This window comes from Lichenostomus cassidix, chromosome 3 (assembly GCF_008360975.1).
Source record: "Lichenostomus cassidix isolate B80296 chromosome 3, HeHo_3.0, whole genome shotgun sequence".
Taxonomy (NCBI): domain Eukaryota; kingdom Metazoa; phylum Chordata; class Aves; order Passeriformes; family Meliphagidae; genus Lichenostomus; species Lichenostomus cassidix.
In genome coordinates, this window is record NC_139483.1 from 45459251 (window position 1) to 45478018 (window position 18768).

Consider the following 18768-nt stretch of genomic DNA (forward strand, 5'->3'; position numbering starts at 1 on the left):
ATTGTGACAAATACCTGCAAAAAGATGTATAAAACAAATAAGGCAAAAATGGTTATTGCAAAACTGCCATCATTATACTATACAATGTCCAAAAATACAATTAATCTTATCATCAGTGTGCCTTCATAATCCATCTGAATTACCTCCAAACTGGAAATAGGAAACAGAGGCAGAGAACTACCACCATTTTGTCAAACAGGACAGCAGAAAAATTACTCATATTCATTTTTGCACTACCTAATTTTTAAACGCACTACTTGATTTTAGATACCGTCCTTGCTCTTAAGCAAACACCATTCTGGTAACACTACAAAAATTCTGCAGCCATCAGGAATATATAGTTTTTATAGCAGCACACAAATCAAGAGTTTCTGTTGTTCCAATATTCCTTCTTAGAGAAGTGGGAAGGGGTCATTTACTTTTAAGATAAATGCTGTTTCACATAATATTTAAAATATTACCCATCTTTTACTATCTGTATCCAGAGTTGAGCACAAAGTGTCTATATGCCTTTCAGCTCACTCAATCTGAGTTTATGAGTTTATAACAGTTTATTCAAAACTATTCAGCAGCACAACCTAGACAACTTTTCTTCTCACACTTTGAGTCTCCCCCTGCACAATCACTTTCAGCCTTATAGGGAGAAATCAGCTGTGATCTGACATTAGGACAGTGATGTAACAGAGAACTCATCCCAAATCATCCTAGCCTTGGCAGAGAGTATGGCTACTGTTGAATTCTAGTACAACATGCTCCCTGCCACTGTTTTGCCACTGTGTTCTAATGCAGATTCCATTCATCTCTTTCTTCAGGAAAAAGGTGCTATGCTGGCTAATGCCTATTATGTCCTTTATTCTCACTTGTCAGATGCCAATCACTGCAGTAATAGCTGATGTTACAATTGATACATCAATTGTGAAAGCTTATTTAGCCTGCAGTAGGACCAAGTCATTCAAAAATCATCATCATATTTCTTTGTTTTGAAGGGAAAATGGAAAACATTATATTTTTTTAATGTTTAATCTAATTCATTCTACAATGTAGCCTATTACAGTGGAAAACAAAAAAGCTGGAATTCACACCTCTAGCACACCACCACCAAAGCCCGAGCTAGTAACAACTTCTGTAGTAGAACTTCACCAACATAGAAACCTTGTGGTACTACTTTTTAAGGAATTAACCTTACTAGCTTGAGTGAGAACAGCAGTTACACTGCACATAGGGCCCCATAAATAAGGCAAAATTGCCCCTCTACTTCTACAAGGTAAATAGGAAAGAACCTAGCTTAAATATATACATAGCTTAAATATATATAAATATATTAATATATTAGAGGCACTTTCACCCTCAACTGCATCTACTACAGGTTTCAGACATTCAAGGGTGTCCCCAGGACAGGGAACAATACATTTCTAGCAACATTCTGAAGTCTAAGTGGCTAAAACGTAAGCACATAAACAGTTAATCTTGTAAGTACTATTCAAGATAGCTTGGAAAAAGAATAGGGCAAAAATGTATCAATGCAACCAACCACATGGCTATGACTTAAACTGATGCCAATATCTTTCCATCAGCCATGGCCTACTCAGCTAAAATCCATTTCCCATGTCTATCTGGATTATATGCAATGGTCAAAAACATGGGATATGGGAGAAGAACGAGAACATAGAGAAACATATTTCTTCTTGCTAAGACCTGCCAAGATAAGGAAGAATAAAACCACTGACATTTGGACCAAACCATGTGAGCGACTAAATTTGGAGCAAGTTTCAGTTCTATTTTGGTGATCCTCAAATACTATTTTGAAGGTGATACAAAGACCATTCCATGCATTGAGGAAAAAAAATGAAAATTATCTAGTCTCAGACATTTCTGACTGTTCTCTCCAAATCACTTCACCACCTCTTGTTTTATACTTAGACTGCAAATCTTATGCACAAAAATTATCCTTTCAGTTTGCCAACAAAATGCTAAGCCCAGCAGCCTCCTGTGTGTAACAAGAGTGCAGGCAATTAACAGGAGTGTTTAGACTGACTGACGAACACATGGGGACAGTTGAGACTTCCTACCCTGGAAACTGCAGAACAAGGATCAATGAATTAAAACCATTGTCAAAAGACTTGATCAACAATTTGACTGGGGCAGCAGCACCAACATCAACAACTAGCATGGCTGATGGCTGATGTCTTTATGAGACTAACATTCATCATTTCCTCAAGTAAATCCCTCTCAGCGTCCCAGTGGGATGTGTTCCCTATCCAGGAGGAAGAACACCACCTAGTGAAGATCCAGCAACGTTTCTTGAAGCACCTGCACAATTCTGGTAGTCCCATTCAACCCTGATTGTCTTCCCATATTCACCAGCCAAAGTAATTGGTGGTACAGCTCACACAAATACAATGTATTGCAAGTTACAGAATGATGCAATGCTCCATGCCTCACACTAAGCATTTTACTCTTGAACCTACTCCATATTCTTTAATACTGCCAAAAGTGACCAAGAATAAACCCCACACAATGATCTACTGAAATTAACTATTTCACAGGACACCAGGGGTCGAATTCCTGTTTGAAGAGGAAGCAAGTAGCGTAGATCTTCAATACATTTTAAATTAAATATATATCTAAGGTTAGCAAGTGAAAGCCCTGTGCTTTGCCCCACACAACAGCATGTCTCATTTTCCGTAATTTAAAGCGAGAGCTGCTAGACTTTGCAATATAGAACTAGAATGGATTGTCAGGTCCAGCATCCAGGAATCAAAGTTGGCCCTCAATTTCTGGAGCAAAAAAGATGTAAAGCAAAAGAGTCCCACAGACAAGAGTGCTGGCTATGGCTTGCATCACCAGCCATGCACCACAGTGTCTGTTAAAGGCTGATGGCATGACAGCTACAGATGCATCACAGATAAATACAAGTACAGCTACATAAATAGAACATTTCCACAGGCTTTTCTTCTGAATGTACCTCAAAACGAGACACAAACACTACCCCAATATAAGAACAGGACAGTGTGTTCAGCAAACTGCTGAACATGAACGTCAACATCCAAAAATAATGCTATAGAAGAGGAGTTGATAATAAAGAGAACCCAAGATCAGAACGATTTTTGTCCATTCCAAACAAACCTAAGCGCTTCAGGCCACAACTGTCTATAAAGCAGCACATTGCTTAAACTCTGAAAAGATTTTCCTTTAGCAGAGGTGCTATTCTTGCAGTACAGACTTTCAAGAAATGAGCACAGATAAAGCACTGTATCAGTCATTCATCTTTTAAAAAAGCCAAAGGTATTTCTCCTCACTTTTGGAAACCAAACCAGTGCATTAACTTCACTGGCCATTAGTATGGCATCTCTACTGTGATGGACACAGATATGCCCTCCAGGTCACAGAAGGCAGAATCCAAATACTTCATGCAGGTAGTGTGATGATTCCACCAAGTCACAGATGTGATTTATGAAAGAGTACTAAAAATCTTTAGCTGCTAGTGACTTGAATGAGATTTTTTGTTGCTTAGTAACTCTTAAAGAAACTGAGACATTTGAAAACTAGTAATGCTGTGAGCAGCTATATAGAACTCATAGTATTCTGGTTGTCTAAAACTGCATACCCATGATTGTGGTACTTTACCATCTAATGTAGTACTTTGATGAACTTAAGGTATTCTGTACAAAGACAACAGTTATCTTCAGAGAATTTCATGAGACTTGTTTAAATATACCACAAACTACCTATTTAGCAGATGATATAGCTAAAATAAACTACTCACAACATACAGAAACTTTAGTATAGCCCTATATGATAGCATTCCTTATTCATGCATAAAGCTTTGCATTTTCTACTAAGAAGCCATCCTGTTTCACAACTTTGAACATATGCTTGCAGCACTAAAAATGCTAGCATCAGGGGGTTTGTGGTACAGCCACAAAATATTCTGTATTTTCTCCTCCATAAAGACAGAAGTGTACAACATAAAGAGAATTCTTATTGTAAAATACCTGCCCCAAGTTTTTGTAATTTTGAGGGTTATTATTGAGCTTTGTCAGTCTTCTTTTTGGTATTGATTCTACATCAAATGCAATTGTATGGCTCCTGCTGATATGAAGAGATCCCATGAATCTACATCTGAGGGCAGAATCTAGCTCATAGAAGATTAATACTTCTTGCAGTCTCTAGTTCAGAGAAGTGTAGGTGTTAAGCACTAACATGTCTTTCAAAAGGCATTCAGTAAACTGCTTATTCATCCTGATATAAAAGGAAATCAGAAAAACTGTAGTTTTCCATCAGAATTAAGAGTGCTTTTAAACAACAGCTAATCGAAATATTTCGGTGCAATTCATTTTCATAACATAGAAGACAATGTACAATAGTGTTACATCACTTACATGAGATATTGTAAAAAACTACTATATATTTAAATACAAATATTATATATATTTTAATACAACCAGTTTGTCATGTCTATTCAATTATGAATCAATAATCAATAGTTCCAGGGCAGCAGAACTCTGCATGGCTGGGAGGATATGCATCTGCATATACACACATGTACATTCACATCATACAGCCATCTTCATCATCAAGAGTAAGTGGAAGAGAACGAAAAAAATTCCTTTGGTGTTACAGGGAGCAGTTTTCACTTTCAGACAGATAATCCTTGTACATCTGAACTGCATTGTGAAGAGATCCTCTGTGTTTGCTGTCTCTTTATCTGTGGCACAATCCTTACCTCCTAGAACTTCACATTACATTAGTCAAAAGGGATTCAGCACAGGTCAGAGACAGAAAGCAAACACACAACTCCAGCAGAAGTGATGCAGAAGAGCTAATACAGCTTCAAAATTCCCATTTTACCCAGTTTTGGTAAAAACAGTACATGAATGCCAGGAGAATAATCATTTCACTGTGACGGATAAATTTCCATCCAGATGGTTCTTGGTGCTTATTCAGCTCTTGATTGAGGTTTTTCAGATTTAAACCAGCACATGCTTGATATGAATACTATATCATAAATTCTTAGTCTTCCCCAAAAGGATTTCTCATTTGAATAACACCATCAATCTAATAGACTTCAGTATCATTTAACAGCTATCAAGATGACCTCAATTGAGTAGAAATAGTAAGACTAAGAATCTTGAAAACTAGGCCTCTTCATCAGGAAAATATGGATAAAATATACACTACAGAGTTATCTTTCCAGTTTCTATTTATCAGCAATAAGCTGTTAGCCAGAAGTATATTTGAAGGAATAACAGTAAGGCAAAAACAGTAAGAGAAAGCAAGAGTGATGTCTCTGGTTTTTGATGCCCTGACCACCTTCACAGACAAGGCAGCTTCTTTAAAACTAAGCCTATAAAACTGTCTTCTCAGAGACACAGGGAGCATTACAAACAAACTGAGAAAGATCCACAGCAACGCCTAACAAAGGAAGCTTTCAAACAGAGACAAACACACACACGAGCACAAAACCAGCCCCAAACTTTAGGAGGCTAAATAATCCAAATGCCACGCTCCCATTCCTGTCAGTTAATAAGCTTGCATGTTCTCTAGTAAAAGCTTCCCCTGACAGTTGCAATGTATTTATGAGATGCTCCCATAGCTGCTCCTACAGCTCTATTTCTTGGCTCGCCTGCTCTCCTGCACTAACCCAGGCAGTTCTCACACTCCAAATGAAACTGCAGTTCCCAACTCTGCTTCTCAGACAGTTCAGCTCCAATATCCCCTGTGGCTTCCCAGCCAGCCTCATTCCTACTGTATCTATTCCAGTTACTTTTATAACCAACACATACTTTAATAACTAGCTCAACCTTTTTTATCTTCAGCTTTTATTTGAAGCTGGTGGCAATCTCTTGCCAAAAATCAAAACTCTCAGCTGATCACTTCACCATGGGAAATTGCACATATACTTTTTCTTCAATGCCTCATCATCTCAAATTTTCACCTGAAGATGCTTCTCTAAAGTGGTCTATCTCTACTAGTACTAAGACACCATCAAAGATTTCTTCCCTTATACATTTTTGTAAGGTTCATATTACCACTATTAAAATCCAGACTTTTCTTGGCCTACTACTGCAATCTGTTTTCTTTAAAAAAAAAAAAAACCAAAAAAACAACAACAACAACAAACAGGAATAATGGAAGCCATACCAGGTAGTATTTTGCAGTCATAGCCCTAATGGCTCCCTCTTCTGTAGAAAATAGTTTGCTCTTTTTTTACCAAAACAAAAAAGGATTTTTAGTTTTTCCTGTGCTCTGACATATCACTGTCACACCTCAGTTTCGCCATCTGTAACACAGAGAACAACTCTTTGTATCTCTTTCACAAAAGCTTTATTTTTTAGAGTCATAGTTGAAAAACAGCTATTGTTCACACTCTATATTACTATATACCTGCTCTGTTTACCTTTCCACAACACTGTGAGAAAAGTTTTAACTCATGTCAAAAACAATAAATATATTCTGCTGTCTATTTTGGTTTGTTCTTTCTAGGCTGAACCTGGAATTTGTTTTTTCATAGCTAGTGGCAATCAAGACCGAAATGTCAAAATCCTCAGCTGACCATTTTACTGTGGAAATTAAGCCAAATTTCTTCTCTTTTAGCAGCTTTTACAAGCTGACTTGAAGAGGTGCGTGTAGTGTTTGCTATACTAAAAGTTACAGCTATGTTTCAATTGGTTTGAGATTCCTGTATGGAGAAAATAGCATATTTTTAAAAATTGTATTTACATGCAAGTATTTTATTGTATTTAACAGTATAGTTGATATCAGCTTTGAGGGGAATCTGTCAAATATTATTATACAATAGAGGTTACTATAAAGATTCCCGCAGTCCACAAAAATGTTGTAAGCCTGAACTAAAAAAAAACCAAAACTCCAAAACAAACAATTTCTGCCTTGATATTGCACGTCACTCTCAATAGCATCATTGTTTCCATAGCTACAAATGTAGACTGCTTCAAAGGAAAGAAGTAGAGAAACTGAAAATGACAATGCACAATCAAAACAGGCACACACATTTTTCAGACGGCACATGTGGGATGGAGAAAGGAAGTAACATGGTAGCACAGAATGCTGTGAGGTTTTTGCATTTGACAGCAATGCCAGTGATACGAGCACATCAAGCTCAGAACAGTAAGCAGCAGTAAACCTCTCACTGCAGTATCACTTGATGTATTTCTACACCTAGTGGAAGGAAGTGGAGAACAGAAAGGATGGAAAATATCATCAGGAATCACCAGAACAGGGCAAGTGCCCCTTTGCAGATCTAGCCACCTGCAGACTCAGACACATTTTTTTTAATCAGGTTTCCTTGGAATTTGAAGTCATTCTATATAGTTGTGAAGACAATCAAATCCTTTATACTACTTTTATCACAAATGATGACAAAACATATGTGCTAGATCTAGTACTAACTATAACCATTCCAGGAGAGGATGTTGCAAAGTGAATCTGCACAGAGGATAGCCAGAAAATACGAGGGTGATAGCATAAAGGGAAATGAAAGGGACTCCACAGCATCTAGCAACTATTCTGTCCATCTCTATTAAGTTCCTGCTCTCTAAATTTCCCTATGCAAAAGCTTACTTCACTATCAACCAGCTACTCCAGGGCTGCAACATCCTCATAACTTACTGGGTAGGAAGGTAAATTTTTTTCTTCCTACAGCAAGAAATACTGAGATTCACAAATGTGGACCTTTCCCCATCAATTCTATGGTGAGTGTTGGAATAAAACCAAGGCCACCACCCAGATTCACACCAGTGCCACTCCTCTTCTCGAAAAAAGAAACAGCATAATCTGGAGGGATACTGTAATTAAATATACAATTTTTAAAAAAAATTTCTGAACATACTAGAAAAAAACACACAAAAAAACCCCAAAAAACAAAACAAAACAAAACCACACTACTTATCTCTAGTACCATAGAGCATCCTGACTTTCACGACATAGTAACAAACAAGATGTCTTCATAGATTGTCATGGCATATTCAGAAATGTATAGTATCAGAGTGATTCTTCCCTTCTCAAAGCGAGTGACAGCACTTAGAAAAATCTACCTAAAATGTTCTTCGTTAGCCTCGCAAGCTCTAAGGAATAGAGTTATCTGTGATATCATTTTCTTCCAACCATCTTTTTTGGGGGGTTGACAAAGGCCACATGAGAACACAGTATAATCTGCAGACTACACTGGAAGTTGTCTCTGGTGGAGGCAGAAGAGAGGAGAGTGGTTATTAAAAGATGGTGTCACTCTTTCCTCAGATGTTGTCCCTACACTGCTATTGCTCATTTACAACATTGGAAAGTATAACACTTTGGAGGCACAGTTTCTATGAAGAATATCAGATCACAACGAACTAAGGAGTTTGAGATTACAAATTCAGCCCTTGCTATACATGAGTACTGGCATACATGACCTTCCACAATTGTCACAGAAACAGAGCACCTCATTACCTTTATTAGAATATTGAAAGCCCCACCGTTAGCGATTCTAATCAGACTTGGCAAAAGTTATTTAATACTTGGGGCAGTGAAGAAGGTAGACAGCCAAAATCTCAGTCACAAGAATATTACCCTTCAGACAAGGCTAATTTTATTTCTACAAAATAAAGTTATCAGTTCTCAAATGAAGCTAGTTCAGACAGCAGTGCAATAACCATTAAATCTGCAAATCAGACATCCTAATACGTGCAGCATATGTTTGACTAAAAAAATAAGCAAAGCACAGACCAGAAAGATAAACAAAGGTTTAGCCAGACCAGCAGTAGGTCTAAAACTGAAATTTCCCACAGACAACTCTCATTCTTTCAATTATTTTTGCAGAGATTTAAAAAGAAGGTAAAAAAAAAAGGCAGGTCATGCTCTGAAACTTGGAAAAGCTTTTTAATATGGGCTTTCTACTACATCTCAAGTTTATTCCTTAAGACCTAGCTTGCAGCAGCAAGCTAGTATTGCCAAATACGAGATTTCTGCATGAGCAATTTGTGATGTTAAAATACCATGTATTCTAGTCTCTTATCTCTTTTAAATGCTGACTGGAAAGGACTCTGTTGGAGAAGTGAAAGGAGGGGTTTTACATTTTTCATATTTGCCTCAGGCTACCAGCAGAAAAATTCAGGACTTTTTCTAAGGTATGTCAGTGCCAATGATGTGTCACATGCCATTACTTTATAATTAGGCTGATAGACAAAAAGAATAATGCAGCTGACATTCTATTAAAACAAAAATTATTCCCCAAGGCATAAAAACACTGACACAAGCATCTTAAAAGGCACTGTAAAAATTATATAGGGAACTATTTATCTGTGCTGCTGTCTTTTCCAGATTCAAATAAGTAATTCTAAGTTATGTATGTATTGAACATTTAATTATCCTATGCTGATTTTTTTTTAAATTTTTTTTTGAAAGCAAAATGTAATGAAACCCTTCTTTGGCTAGGAATAAAAGCTACTATGAGAATAAGAGTCTATCTACACTCTATATTACCTAAGATTACATTTTGATTATCAATTGTTCAATTCTTCCAATAAGCAACTAAATCAAAAAACAAATACATTTCAAAAAAATAGAAAAGCAGCCTCTTTTTGTCAACTGTTTGCAATTTAAAGTGCAATAACGATTCTAATAACAATTCCCTTAAAAACAGAATCTCACAACATGAGAAATTCATTCTTTATAGAATTTTCTACAAAATGCTCCTGATAGAATCAGGATTTAGGCAACGCAGACTTGTAACTCCATGTAGTTCAGAACATAGTTCAGATTGTGCCTGGAAGTTACACAGACTAGCAGAATTACTAGATTACAAAATTGTGGTTTACAGGCAAAGTAACAGTCTTCACTCTGCACAGCCAAGTTTTAGCTCTTCGTTAACATCAGCACAGTCAAATTTTAGCTCTTCATTAACATAAGTAGTAAGAGATGTCCCATCTATTCCTTGCAGGTACATACATCACACAAAATGTGTGCTATTCCATCTGTTGATGTCATATAAACTACTGCAAGAAAGCATTTCCGCCTTTGTGCATTTCAGCAACATTATTCAAAATATAAGACTTTCAATCCAGCTCAGACTGAAGCCAGCCAATAGCATGTTTAGATTTTTTTCTAACAACTATTAATACTTTTCCAGTTGGCCAAAAAAGAGAGTCCTTCATGAAGCTGTCAGATCTAGTTCTTTATTCACACGATGCTTTCATTCTCAGCACAATGACAGACAGAGAAGTACTGTGTTTTCAAATGCATTACAAGGAATCCTGTCATTTAGTTGTTCATATTAAAGAATTATACTCAGAGATTATATCTTCTGAAGTGAAATTATTTCCGCTTGACTACCCTCCTCTTATGTTCTAGACCCAGAATTTAAAACATGTTTGCTCATAGCAATACCCTATTTCAGGAAAAGGCAGGTGACTTTTTGGGTTGTCTATTACTTTGTTGCTAGTTCCTTGCACACTGCCAAAGGAAGGGCTACTCAGTTTTCTCTCTGTACTCTAACACAGTGTGCATAATCTGAAATTATCTTTAATTCACTGTGCTACAAAAATAAGTAGGCATACCAAAACAAATAGGGCAGGTAATGCTGTAGAAGGTCAGTATTTTTCAAAGTGTAATACTCAGAGCACCACTTGCACTTTAGTGACAAGAGAAGGACTAGTGTTCCACTGAAGGACACAAATTCATATCATCCCTTTACTGATGTATTCAAGAAAACAAAAAAGGTGTTTAATGTCTTGATTTGCTGAGCATATACCTAAGGTGGTGTGTCCCATATCCACTCCTCATTTTCAAATCTCCCGTGCATCACCAGTATTCTCATCACTTGCCTCAGCCATTCCACTCAATCTGGATGCTGCTCAGAGGCAATGCTGCCCAGAAGAAATGATAAATTTTGGCATGGAGTCATACTAAATACCATAGGTAACAAATTTTACCACAAATTTTACCAAACTCACCACAGGAAGAGAGAAACAACTTCTCTGTGTTGCCCCTCTGTGTGTTAAATAAGCTAAGAAAAGACCTTTTTGTCAGCATTTAAGTAAATGGCAAATGTGCAAAGATTCTGTTTAGAAAGATCAAAAACCTATAATGACCAGTATAAGATTTTGTATATTGCTTTTCTATGTGCAGCATATTTTCACGTATAAAATTGCCTTTTGAAACACACTTGTGGTGTTAATGGCAAGGTAATCCTGTATTTTTCTAGATGTGCATTCTTGGAAGGATAACCATAGTCAGGTTCATAAATGCATTCTCTTATGTTAAAGGAGCCTAATTTCACAAAATAGCAGCTACAACAAACCAAATGAAATCAGCAACATATTTGAATGTAGGAATAGAAAAAAGCATGCATAAGAATTCAATTTGAGACTATTTTTTAATTTCTGGGAAAAGAACACTTACCACAGCTACTGATGTTCAGTTCACCTCAAAGACTAAACTGAGTATATATCAGATGCTTTCTATTACAGTTAACTTGTAAGGGGAAAAGTCAATGCCTCTAACAAAGTAAAAGTATTGATTTTTTCCACCTGATAAAAACCAACCACAAACAAGTTAGGAAGCACTGTGTTCCAAGTAAAAACAAGTATTTGAATAACTACCTATTTCAGTTTGCAACAGCAAAATTATTTTTTCACCATTATTATTAAAAATTTTTTATTCTTTTTTCATAAATGCAATTAACGCTGTATTAAAAATAAGTATAAAGGCATCTCAAAATCTCAAACCATTTACTCTCACTTAAATTAAAGCATAATCACTAAATAAGCTTCACTGTTAGAGTTCAATACCTGGAAATTTTGTATATTAATATTGTTAGAACAACTACATTAGAAGTCTTCCCAGAAAAAAATTCTGGAGTGCATGTGTTTAGGATTTTTTAAAGTTGTGGTAATCACAGATAAGTGAGATCTTTAATCAGTTTTCCTCCTCATATGAAATAAATTTATAGTTCCAACTTCCCTGCACGATACAGAAATACTGTTTTGTATAGTTAATATTTAGCTTTAATATATATGAATTCATTTTACAAATAGATTTTACAAGAGAACACTTGACCTCAAAACATGTTCCAGTCTCTGGCATGTCGCCACCATCACATATCATACATATCAATGCAGAAAGTGACTGAAATACAGCAAGTACCTCAAACTGAAAAGCAGCTGTTTCTCAACAAGATGCCAAGTTGACATGTGCAGATTTTACCATTTCAAACAACAGATACAGTTATTTCTCTATTCAAGAAATGGGAGAGAAACAGCAAAAATAATGGCTTCACTTGCTAGGCAAAAGAGTCCAGGGTTTCACCTTCCTCAGCTTCTGAAAAATACAAAGGCTTACCTTTCTGTACACCAGCATGTTTGGGGATTCATCAGCCACCCCATTGCTGCTTTGCCCATAATTATTTCCTTGTGCCATGTCCCACAAATTTGATCCGCTTTTGGATGTTGCACTGTAAAAGGTAAAAGTGGTTTCAATGGGGCATCGCCTCAGGTCTCCTCGCTTCCCTGATGATTAATGGACCTGACTTTCTACCAACACATCAGCAAAATCAGTGTATGCTCTTACCCCAACAGATATTTACATTGGAGCAAAGCTGCTAATTCACCACTTACTGTCATTACTCTCTTTTGCCGGTAAATAATGGATGTAATGTGTTGATCTAATTTAGACGTTAATGAATTGTCGCTCGGAACGGCTCCCTCACACGCAGCTAACCAGCACGTCACACAGACACCTCCTCACAGACACCTCCTTCCTCCCCTGCACGGGCTTCACCAAGGGACGCTCTGCACCACCCAGGCCAGTTTTGGAATGACTGACTCGGCCCACGACGGGCATTCAGCAGTGCCCTCTGCTCGCGGCTCTGGTCGTAGCAACTTTCACAACATTCAAACGCACAGAAAGCAAACCAGACGCTTTGAACTTCCCCGTAATTCACCGGCACATGTGTGCCCGGTACACATACGCCGGGGCAGGGGAGCAGGTGACGAGGGAAAATGAAGAAACAAGCCAGAACACCGTTCCGGTTGCTTTCACCTACTTTCATCGCAGTTTACCGCCAAGCACCGGCTCCCCGCCAGCCCCGTCTCCTCCCCGCCCTCCCCCGGGTCACACGGGAGCTGCACCGAGCAAGAGCTCGGATCATGCCGTAGCTCCGGCTTTGCACGCAGGTGTAAGAATGTGCTCCATCTAGAGACCACACCGGCGGCTGCGGAGAGCCCGGAGAGCCGCCGAGCCCTGCTCCAAGCGCTAACCTCCCGAGCTCTCCCCAGCCCCCAGACCTCTGGCGTTCGGGCTTCGCAGCCCCCGCACCGCCCGCCGGGGTGCGCGGCTCCGGGCGGCCAAAGGCCGGGCGGGCGAGCTCCCCCGCGGGCAGCCCGGCGCGGAGCCCGGCTCGGAGCCCGGCTCGGAGCCCGCAGTTCCAGCACCGCGGACAGCGGCGGCAGCGGCGGCACCGCCCGGGCAGCCCGGCGGAGCGGGGCCTCGGCTTCGCCGCGGGAGGCGCGGGGCGGGGGCGCGGAGGGGCGCGGAGCCCGCCCGCTCGGTTACCTCCTGGGCCAAGGTCACTGCGCGGTGGCCGCGGCTCCTCGCCTCCTGCTGCTGCTCCTGGCGCGCCCCGCGCGGTGCTGTCAGCCGGCAGCGGGCGGAGGGACGCGGCGATCGCTCATCACACACACGCACTGCGGGCGGAGGCGCTGCTGCTGCCGCTGCCGCCGCCGAGGCTGCGGCTCTGCCGTGCTCTGCCGGAGCGGCGGCAGCTCAGCTCCCTCCCCGCAATGGAGCGGCCGTCACGTGGGGGACGGGCACGTCAAAGGTGCTGCCGCCGCCGCCGCTCCGCCACACAGCAGCAGCCTTCCTCCTCCTCCTTCTCCTCTTTCTCGGCGCTCTGGGCTCCCTCACCGAAAACAGCGGCCAAGAAACTGCAGCTGCCAGCAGATCTGGCAGCAGCCCCTGTAAATGAGATTAGGCAGCACTGGAGGGCTGGGCAGGAAGAGAATGTGGGCTAATGGGATAGGGAAGGGAAGGAAAGGGGGAGTTGGTGGGGAAACTGTGTCGCCTCCTTCGTATTTCTTTCCCTGCAGCAACACGGAATCTGCTTCTTCTTCTGTCTTATGCTGGACACCTCATGTGTTTTTTTCAGTGACAACTAGGGAGAGCTTGTCCTCTGTTGGCACTGCAGACTTCCCAGAGCAGTGGAACACTGAGAGCAGAGAGCAAGTCTGTTTCAGCCAGATAGGAAGAAACCCTGAGGGCACCACAAGACACCCTCGGGACTGTTTTTCTACGTCCTAGGCAACTGCCTAATTTGTGAAGGCCTCACATTGGCCACGATAAATAGAAAAAGATCAGGTTCTCATCGCCATCACAGGCAGACAAGGATACTTTACTTTTGCAAAGGGGCTGAAATGCCCAGAACTCAATATCCACAAGAACACAAGATACTTAAGTGGTTACACTTTGGTATACTCCCATTTCCTTCTCTGGAAAGAGTGACTCTTATTACAAGAATGATCTTGCAAAAGAATCCTCTACTGGTGCACTGCACCTTGTGGAGTGTGCGCAGGTAAATCACACAATTCAAGCAGAGAGGTTTCCATGCATACTGGGTCGTCTTCACCCTTACTTGTTCTACCTTTCTCACATCTCAGAGAGCCTCAAACTAACACTATCCTGCAAGAAATTTATTATCATCAACTACTGCAACTACTTTTAGCTACTCTTCCAAACTTTGCAGATGCCGTCAGATACTTTAACAGAGGATGTGGTAAATTATCTCAGGTGATGACAGGGAGTCACAGTGGCCACAACAAAATGAAGGAAAAAGGACAGAGCTGATCAGGACTTCTTGGAGAGCTAAGGAAAGGAAGACAGGTTTGATAATAGTCCTAGAATGAACACAAGAGTAGAGAAAGATGATCTCCAGCATGAATAGGAATGTTTTTCAGAGACAGAAGTAGTAAAAGGTGAAATGACACAATATAGGATAAGAACCATCAGCTCAGTACAACAAGATGCATTGGCAGCAAAAAAAGGAGCTCTGTGGCAGACAGACATTGCATGTCTCAACTTTGATAGAGGAGAATAATTTAGCATGTCATAGGGAAAAGGAAATGTGAAAACAACTGGTGTGGAAAAGAGAGAACACTGGAGTTTTGAGGTGGAAGAGAACAAGGGAAAGAATTCGACAGCACAAGCATAAAGTAAAGAAGTATCAGTGTTGAAAATAGTTGGCAGAGGAATTCATTACACCAAAAAATAAACAGAGAACTGAGAAAAGACCTGTTTTCCACTAAAATTCACTTGACATACAATAGCGTCTTGGTGAGGCTAATAAAGTCAGAGTCAAAATATTAATCTTCCAACAGATCTCTGATTCAGCCCAGTCCATTGCTGAGAAATGGGAACCAGCAATAAAGATCTCAGTCTATCATTTCCCTAGCTTTCACGCAGACATCACAGATGAGCAGCACTGCAGTGTGCAGAGCTCAGTGATTTGGCTTTGTAAGTCTGACAGGTGCACTAGAAGACAAGGGAAATGCCTCTCAAGATCTGCCAAGAACACAAGTGACGCCCCTGTGGTTGTATGGCAGCAAAATAAACTCAAAATCTTATTTATCAGACTGGTGTTTAAATTTCTTTTTCAGAGCAAAAATGGGAACTGCACAAGATATAATTCAAATATATTTTTACCCTTAAAGAGTAATAGGAGGAAAATCCTTAAAAATATTGATAATACATATATTCTTTCCATTTATTCTGCCAGCCAACACTTAACACAGTACTTGTGTTAAAGGACATAAAAATCAAGCATTAGCAAGTTTCCAATAAGAAGAAATATTTGTTTTCTTACTTTGCGTCATTTTGTTGCAATGTAAGGGAGGAAAAAACCCACAAAAAATGAAACTCTTTTGTACTACAATTCTTGGACTACTTACATGAAGCTGTTTACAAGATGATTTCAAACTGCCTACTTTCTGTAGGCAATTCAGCGAATGGATTTTGGTAGTAGTTATGTGTCTTTGGAAAGCTCCCTAAAACAGCTGACTAATTTAGGCAGCAACATTTTCCAAGCTTTTATTTTCTGAGACTGTCCTTAAAACTAAGGGCAGAAGCATCCCCAGCTGAGTTAGATTTTGGCTATGCTGCCTCCAGTTTTGCCTTTGCTTTAACTTTGTTTTAACCATTCTGATTATTTTACAAGTAAAGTAAAATACAAAATCCTATACTAATGGGCAAGGTTTATATATTTTCTTTGAAAATAATCAAATTTTATTAACATAAATGCAGTTCTAAAGCAGAGCAATTACTTGGGCCCATTGAAGTTAATAGGTGTTTCTCCAGTAACATCAAAAGAAACTTTATTCCACATAGTTTTTACTCTTGCCCTCAGAACCAGAGGAATAAGTTAAACATTTCAGTGATGTATCTCACAAGTACAGACTTGCTACACAGAAGCACACCAAAATTTTGTCAACTTCACCAGCATGTCCACTGTCTAAACAAAGTAAAAGCTCTAAACCCTAATGAGGTTAAACAGAAGACCAGAAACAACCCAACAGAATTTCCTTTTTTGCCATCACTTTGTGGCGAAAGAGACCCTGAGCTGGACTACTTCCATAAATGCAAGTGGAAAAAAAAATATTTTCTTTTCAAAATATGTAACAGGATAGCCTCATTCTATTGTAGTGAGGTGTGTTTGTTCAATAGCCTATAAAAGGCTTTAATTCATAAATTACTTACACATCTTTCCCATGTTGAAAGTCATCACTTATCTCATATACAACCAACATTAGCCTCCCCAGAAAGCACGGTCTGCCAGAAGAGGAATGGCCTTTTCAAAATGCAAGGCAAAACTACTCATTAATAAAACAAAGATGATGGGGATAGTATGCCAAGGGGCAGCTTTATCTAACAAGGCAATAAAATACATGATTGAGCAAGGTGGCAACTACATCTTCTGTGTTTAGCTTGCACTGTCAGTACAACTCAAGTATTCCAAAACATCATATGCACACGGCATTTTTAAGTAAAAATATTATGTCCTGTTGTATATGCCAATCTATTTGAACACGATCAGAAATTCTGCTGTCTGTCCTGCTGGCCAGTGCTGTAGCATTATGTCAGTATGCTGCCTCCATCCATCAATTTATCTTGTCTTATGCCTAGACTAAATGTTCCTTGGAGTAAAGACATGCTGTGCAAGCTCTTAGCACAGCATGATCTTGTTCCATGACCAAGTCTTTAAAGCTTTAGAGCATTATATATAATCACATTCAAATTTACTAAAATAATGTAAACATGCTAGTCTTCTAGGCTCTAAACACTGACATGAGTTAATACTGTGCTACCTTCAAGTATCAGACACAGATTTTCTTTTGCTAGCTGGTTAAGCAGAGACAATCTGCCTACTTTAATTGAACTTGTATATTTGTGACCCTACCAAACCACAAGTGTTTCATTGCCAGTCTCTGAGCAGGTACCTAGTGATTCCAGGCCCCGTTTGGCCTTTTTGATGAGATCTGAACACCTGCTCCTTCAGGAGTGAATTGCAATCAATCAGTTTAATGCAGGTCTTCAAATGTCATTCTGATGATTACAGGTTACAGTATATATTTTCTAGAACTGAACCCAGGACTGACTTAAAAGCTCCACCACTTTTTTCCTGGCATTTTTTTAAGCTCTAGGAATTTGGTTTGTCACCTACCTTCCAACCCTATTGAATAATTCATTACTTATGTCAACTTATGATGCTGACAATCAAAGCTATAGGTACTCAGCTAGGAAAGGAGTTAAAAAAACAACAAAAAATTATTTTTAAAACATAAAAGAAGGAGGCAACTAAAAAGAAATCTAGATTTAACAAAAATAATTCTCTTCTGATGGAAAAAGAAAGAGTCATGCACAGACATAATTTCACAGGAATGCAAAATTATTAGAAATCAGGAAAGCCCATATTTCCGTAAACATTTTTTTTAAGCATTATATATATCTACATGTATATATAGATACCCACACACCCACAGAGAACACACAGTATAATTTGCACATATTTAAAACTTTAGTGCAACAAATTTTATCCCTACTGAAAACGTTTACTATTATTGTAACAGAAAATCCACAGCTACATAGAATTTGATAGCAATATAGTGGCCCACCAAAGCTATCCATGGAAATTCAACAGCTTTTCCAGACAAAACAGAACCTCAAGCAGTGCCACTGCAGTCCTGACAATTTATCCAGTTCTAACTTTACCCAAAAGAGGGCAGGCTTTCTCAGGCAAAGAGAGAGGCTACGGTAGCTGGCAGACACACTACCAGGATTTTTTCTTCCACCTAAAAGACTTACCACAACTGCCTATATACCATCATTTCATCAGAGAGTGAGAGTGTTTACAGAAATGGAACATATCTCACCACAGTCCTTTAAAACTGTCTGGAAGACCTGCAATTAATCAGTCCTGATCTTACGATAAATTATCACCTACAGAAATCAATCAAGCATGAAGGGATAGAACTAATCTCCCGAGAAAAAAAAAAAAAAAAAGAAGAAAAAAAAAAATTGGAGGTTTGATTCAAATTCGGATCTCATCATACCAACATACTTGACTCAAGCACAGCTCAGAATCCTGGTCTTCCAACTTCCAAAATAGCTCTTGGGGATGCTTTTCCATTTTGTGTAAAAATATTATTGACACAAACCTGAGTTTGCAAAATGGGACATTTTGTCTCTGCTTCAGATAAAGTAATTAAAATAAGGGTGTTTTGCTCT

The 18768-nt window shown here is 39.2% G+C and overlaps 1 protein-coding gene across 6 annotated transcripts in view; it reads right to left on the minus strand.

The window, feature by feature from the left end:
- RGS7 (regulator of G protein signaling 7) overlaps positions 1-18768 on the minus strand; it is a 267321-nt gene that overhangs the window by 225948 nt on the left and 22605 nt on the right. Inside the window, exons 1-2 of one of the 6 annotated variants that reach the window (XM_085055561.1) lie at positions 13549-13921; positions 12337-12448 (exon numbers count right to left, since the gene is read on the minus strand). The exons of 1 other annotated variant lie outside the window; for it this stretch is intronic. In XM_085055561.1, the coding sequence (XP_084911687.1) occupies positions 12337-12414 (78 nt within the window). In that variant the 5' untranslated portion in view covers positions 12415-12448; positions 13549-13921. Of the gene's footprint in view, positions 1-12336; positions 12449-13548; positions 13922-18768 lie in introns of those variants that run through there. 4 more of the 6 variants (XM_085055560.1, XM_085055562.1, XM_085055564.1 and 1 more) reach the window with 4 other exon arrangements.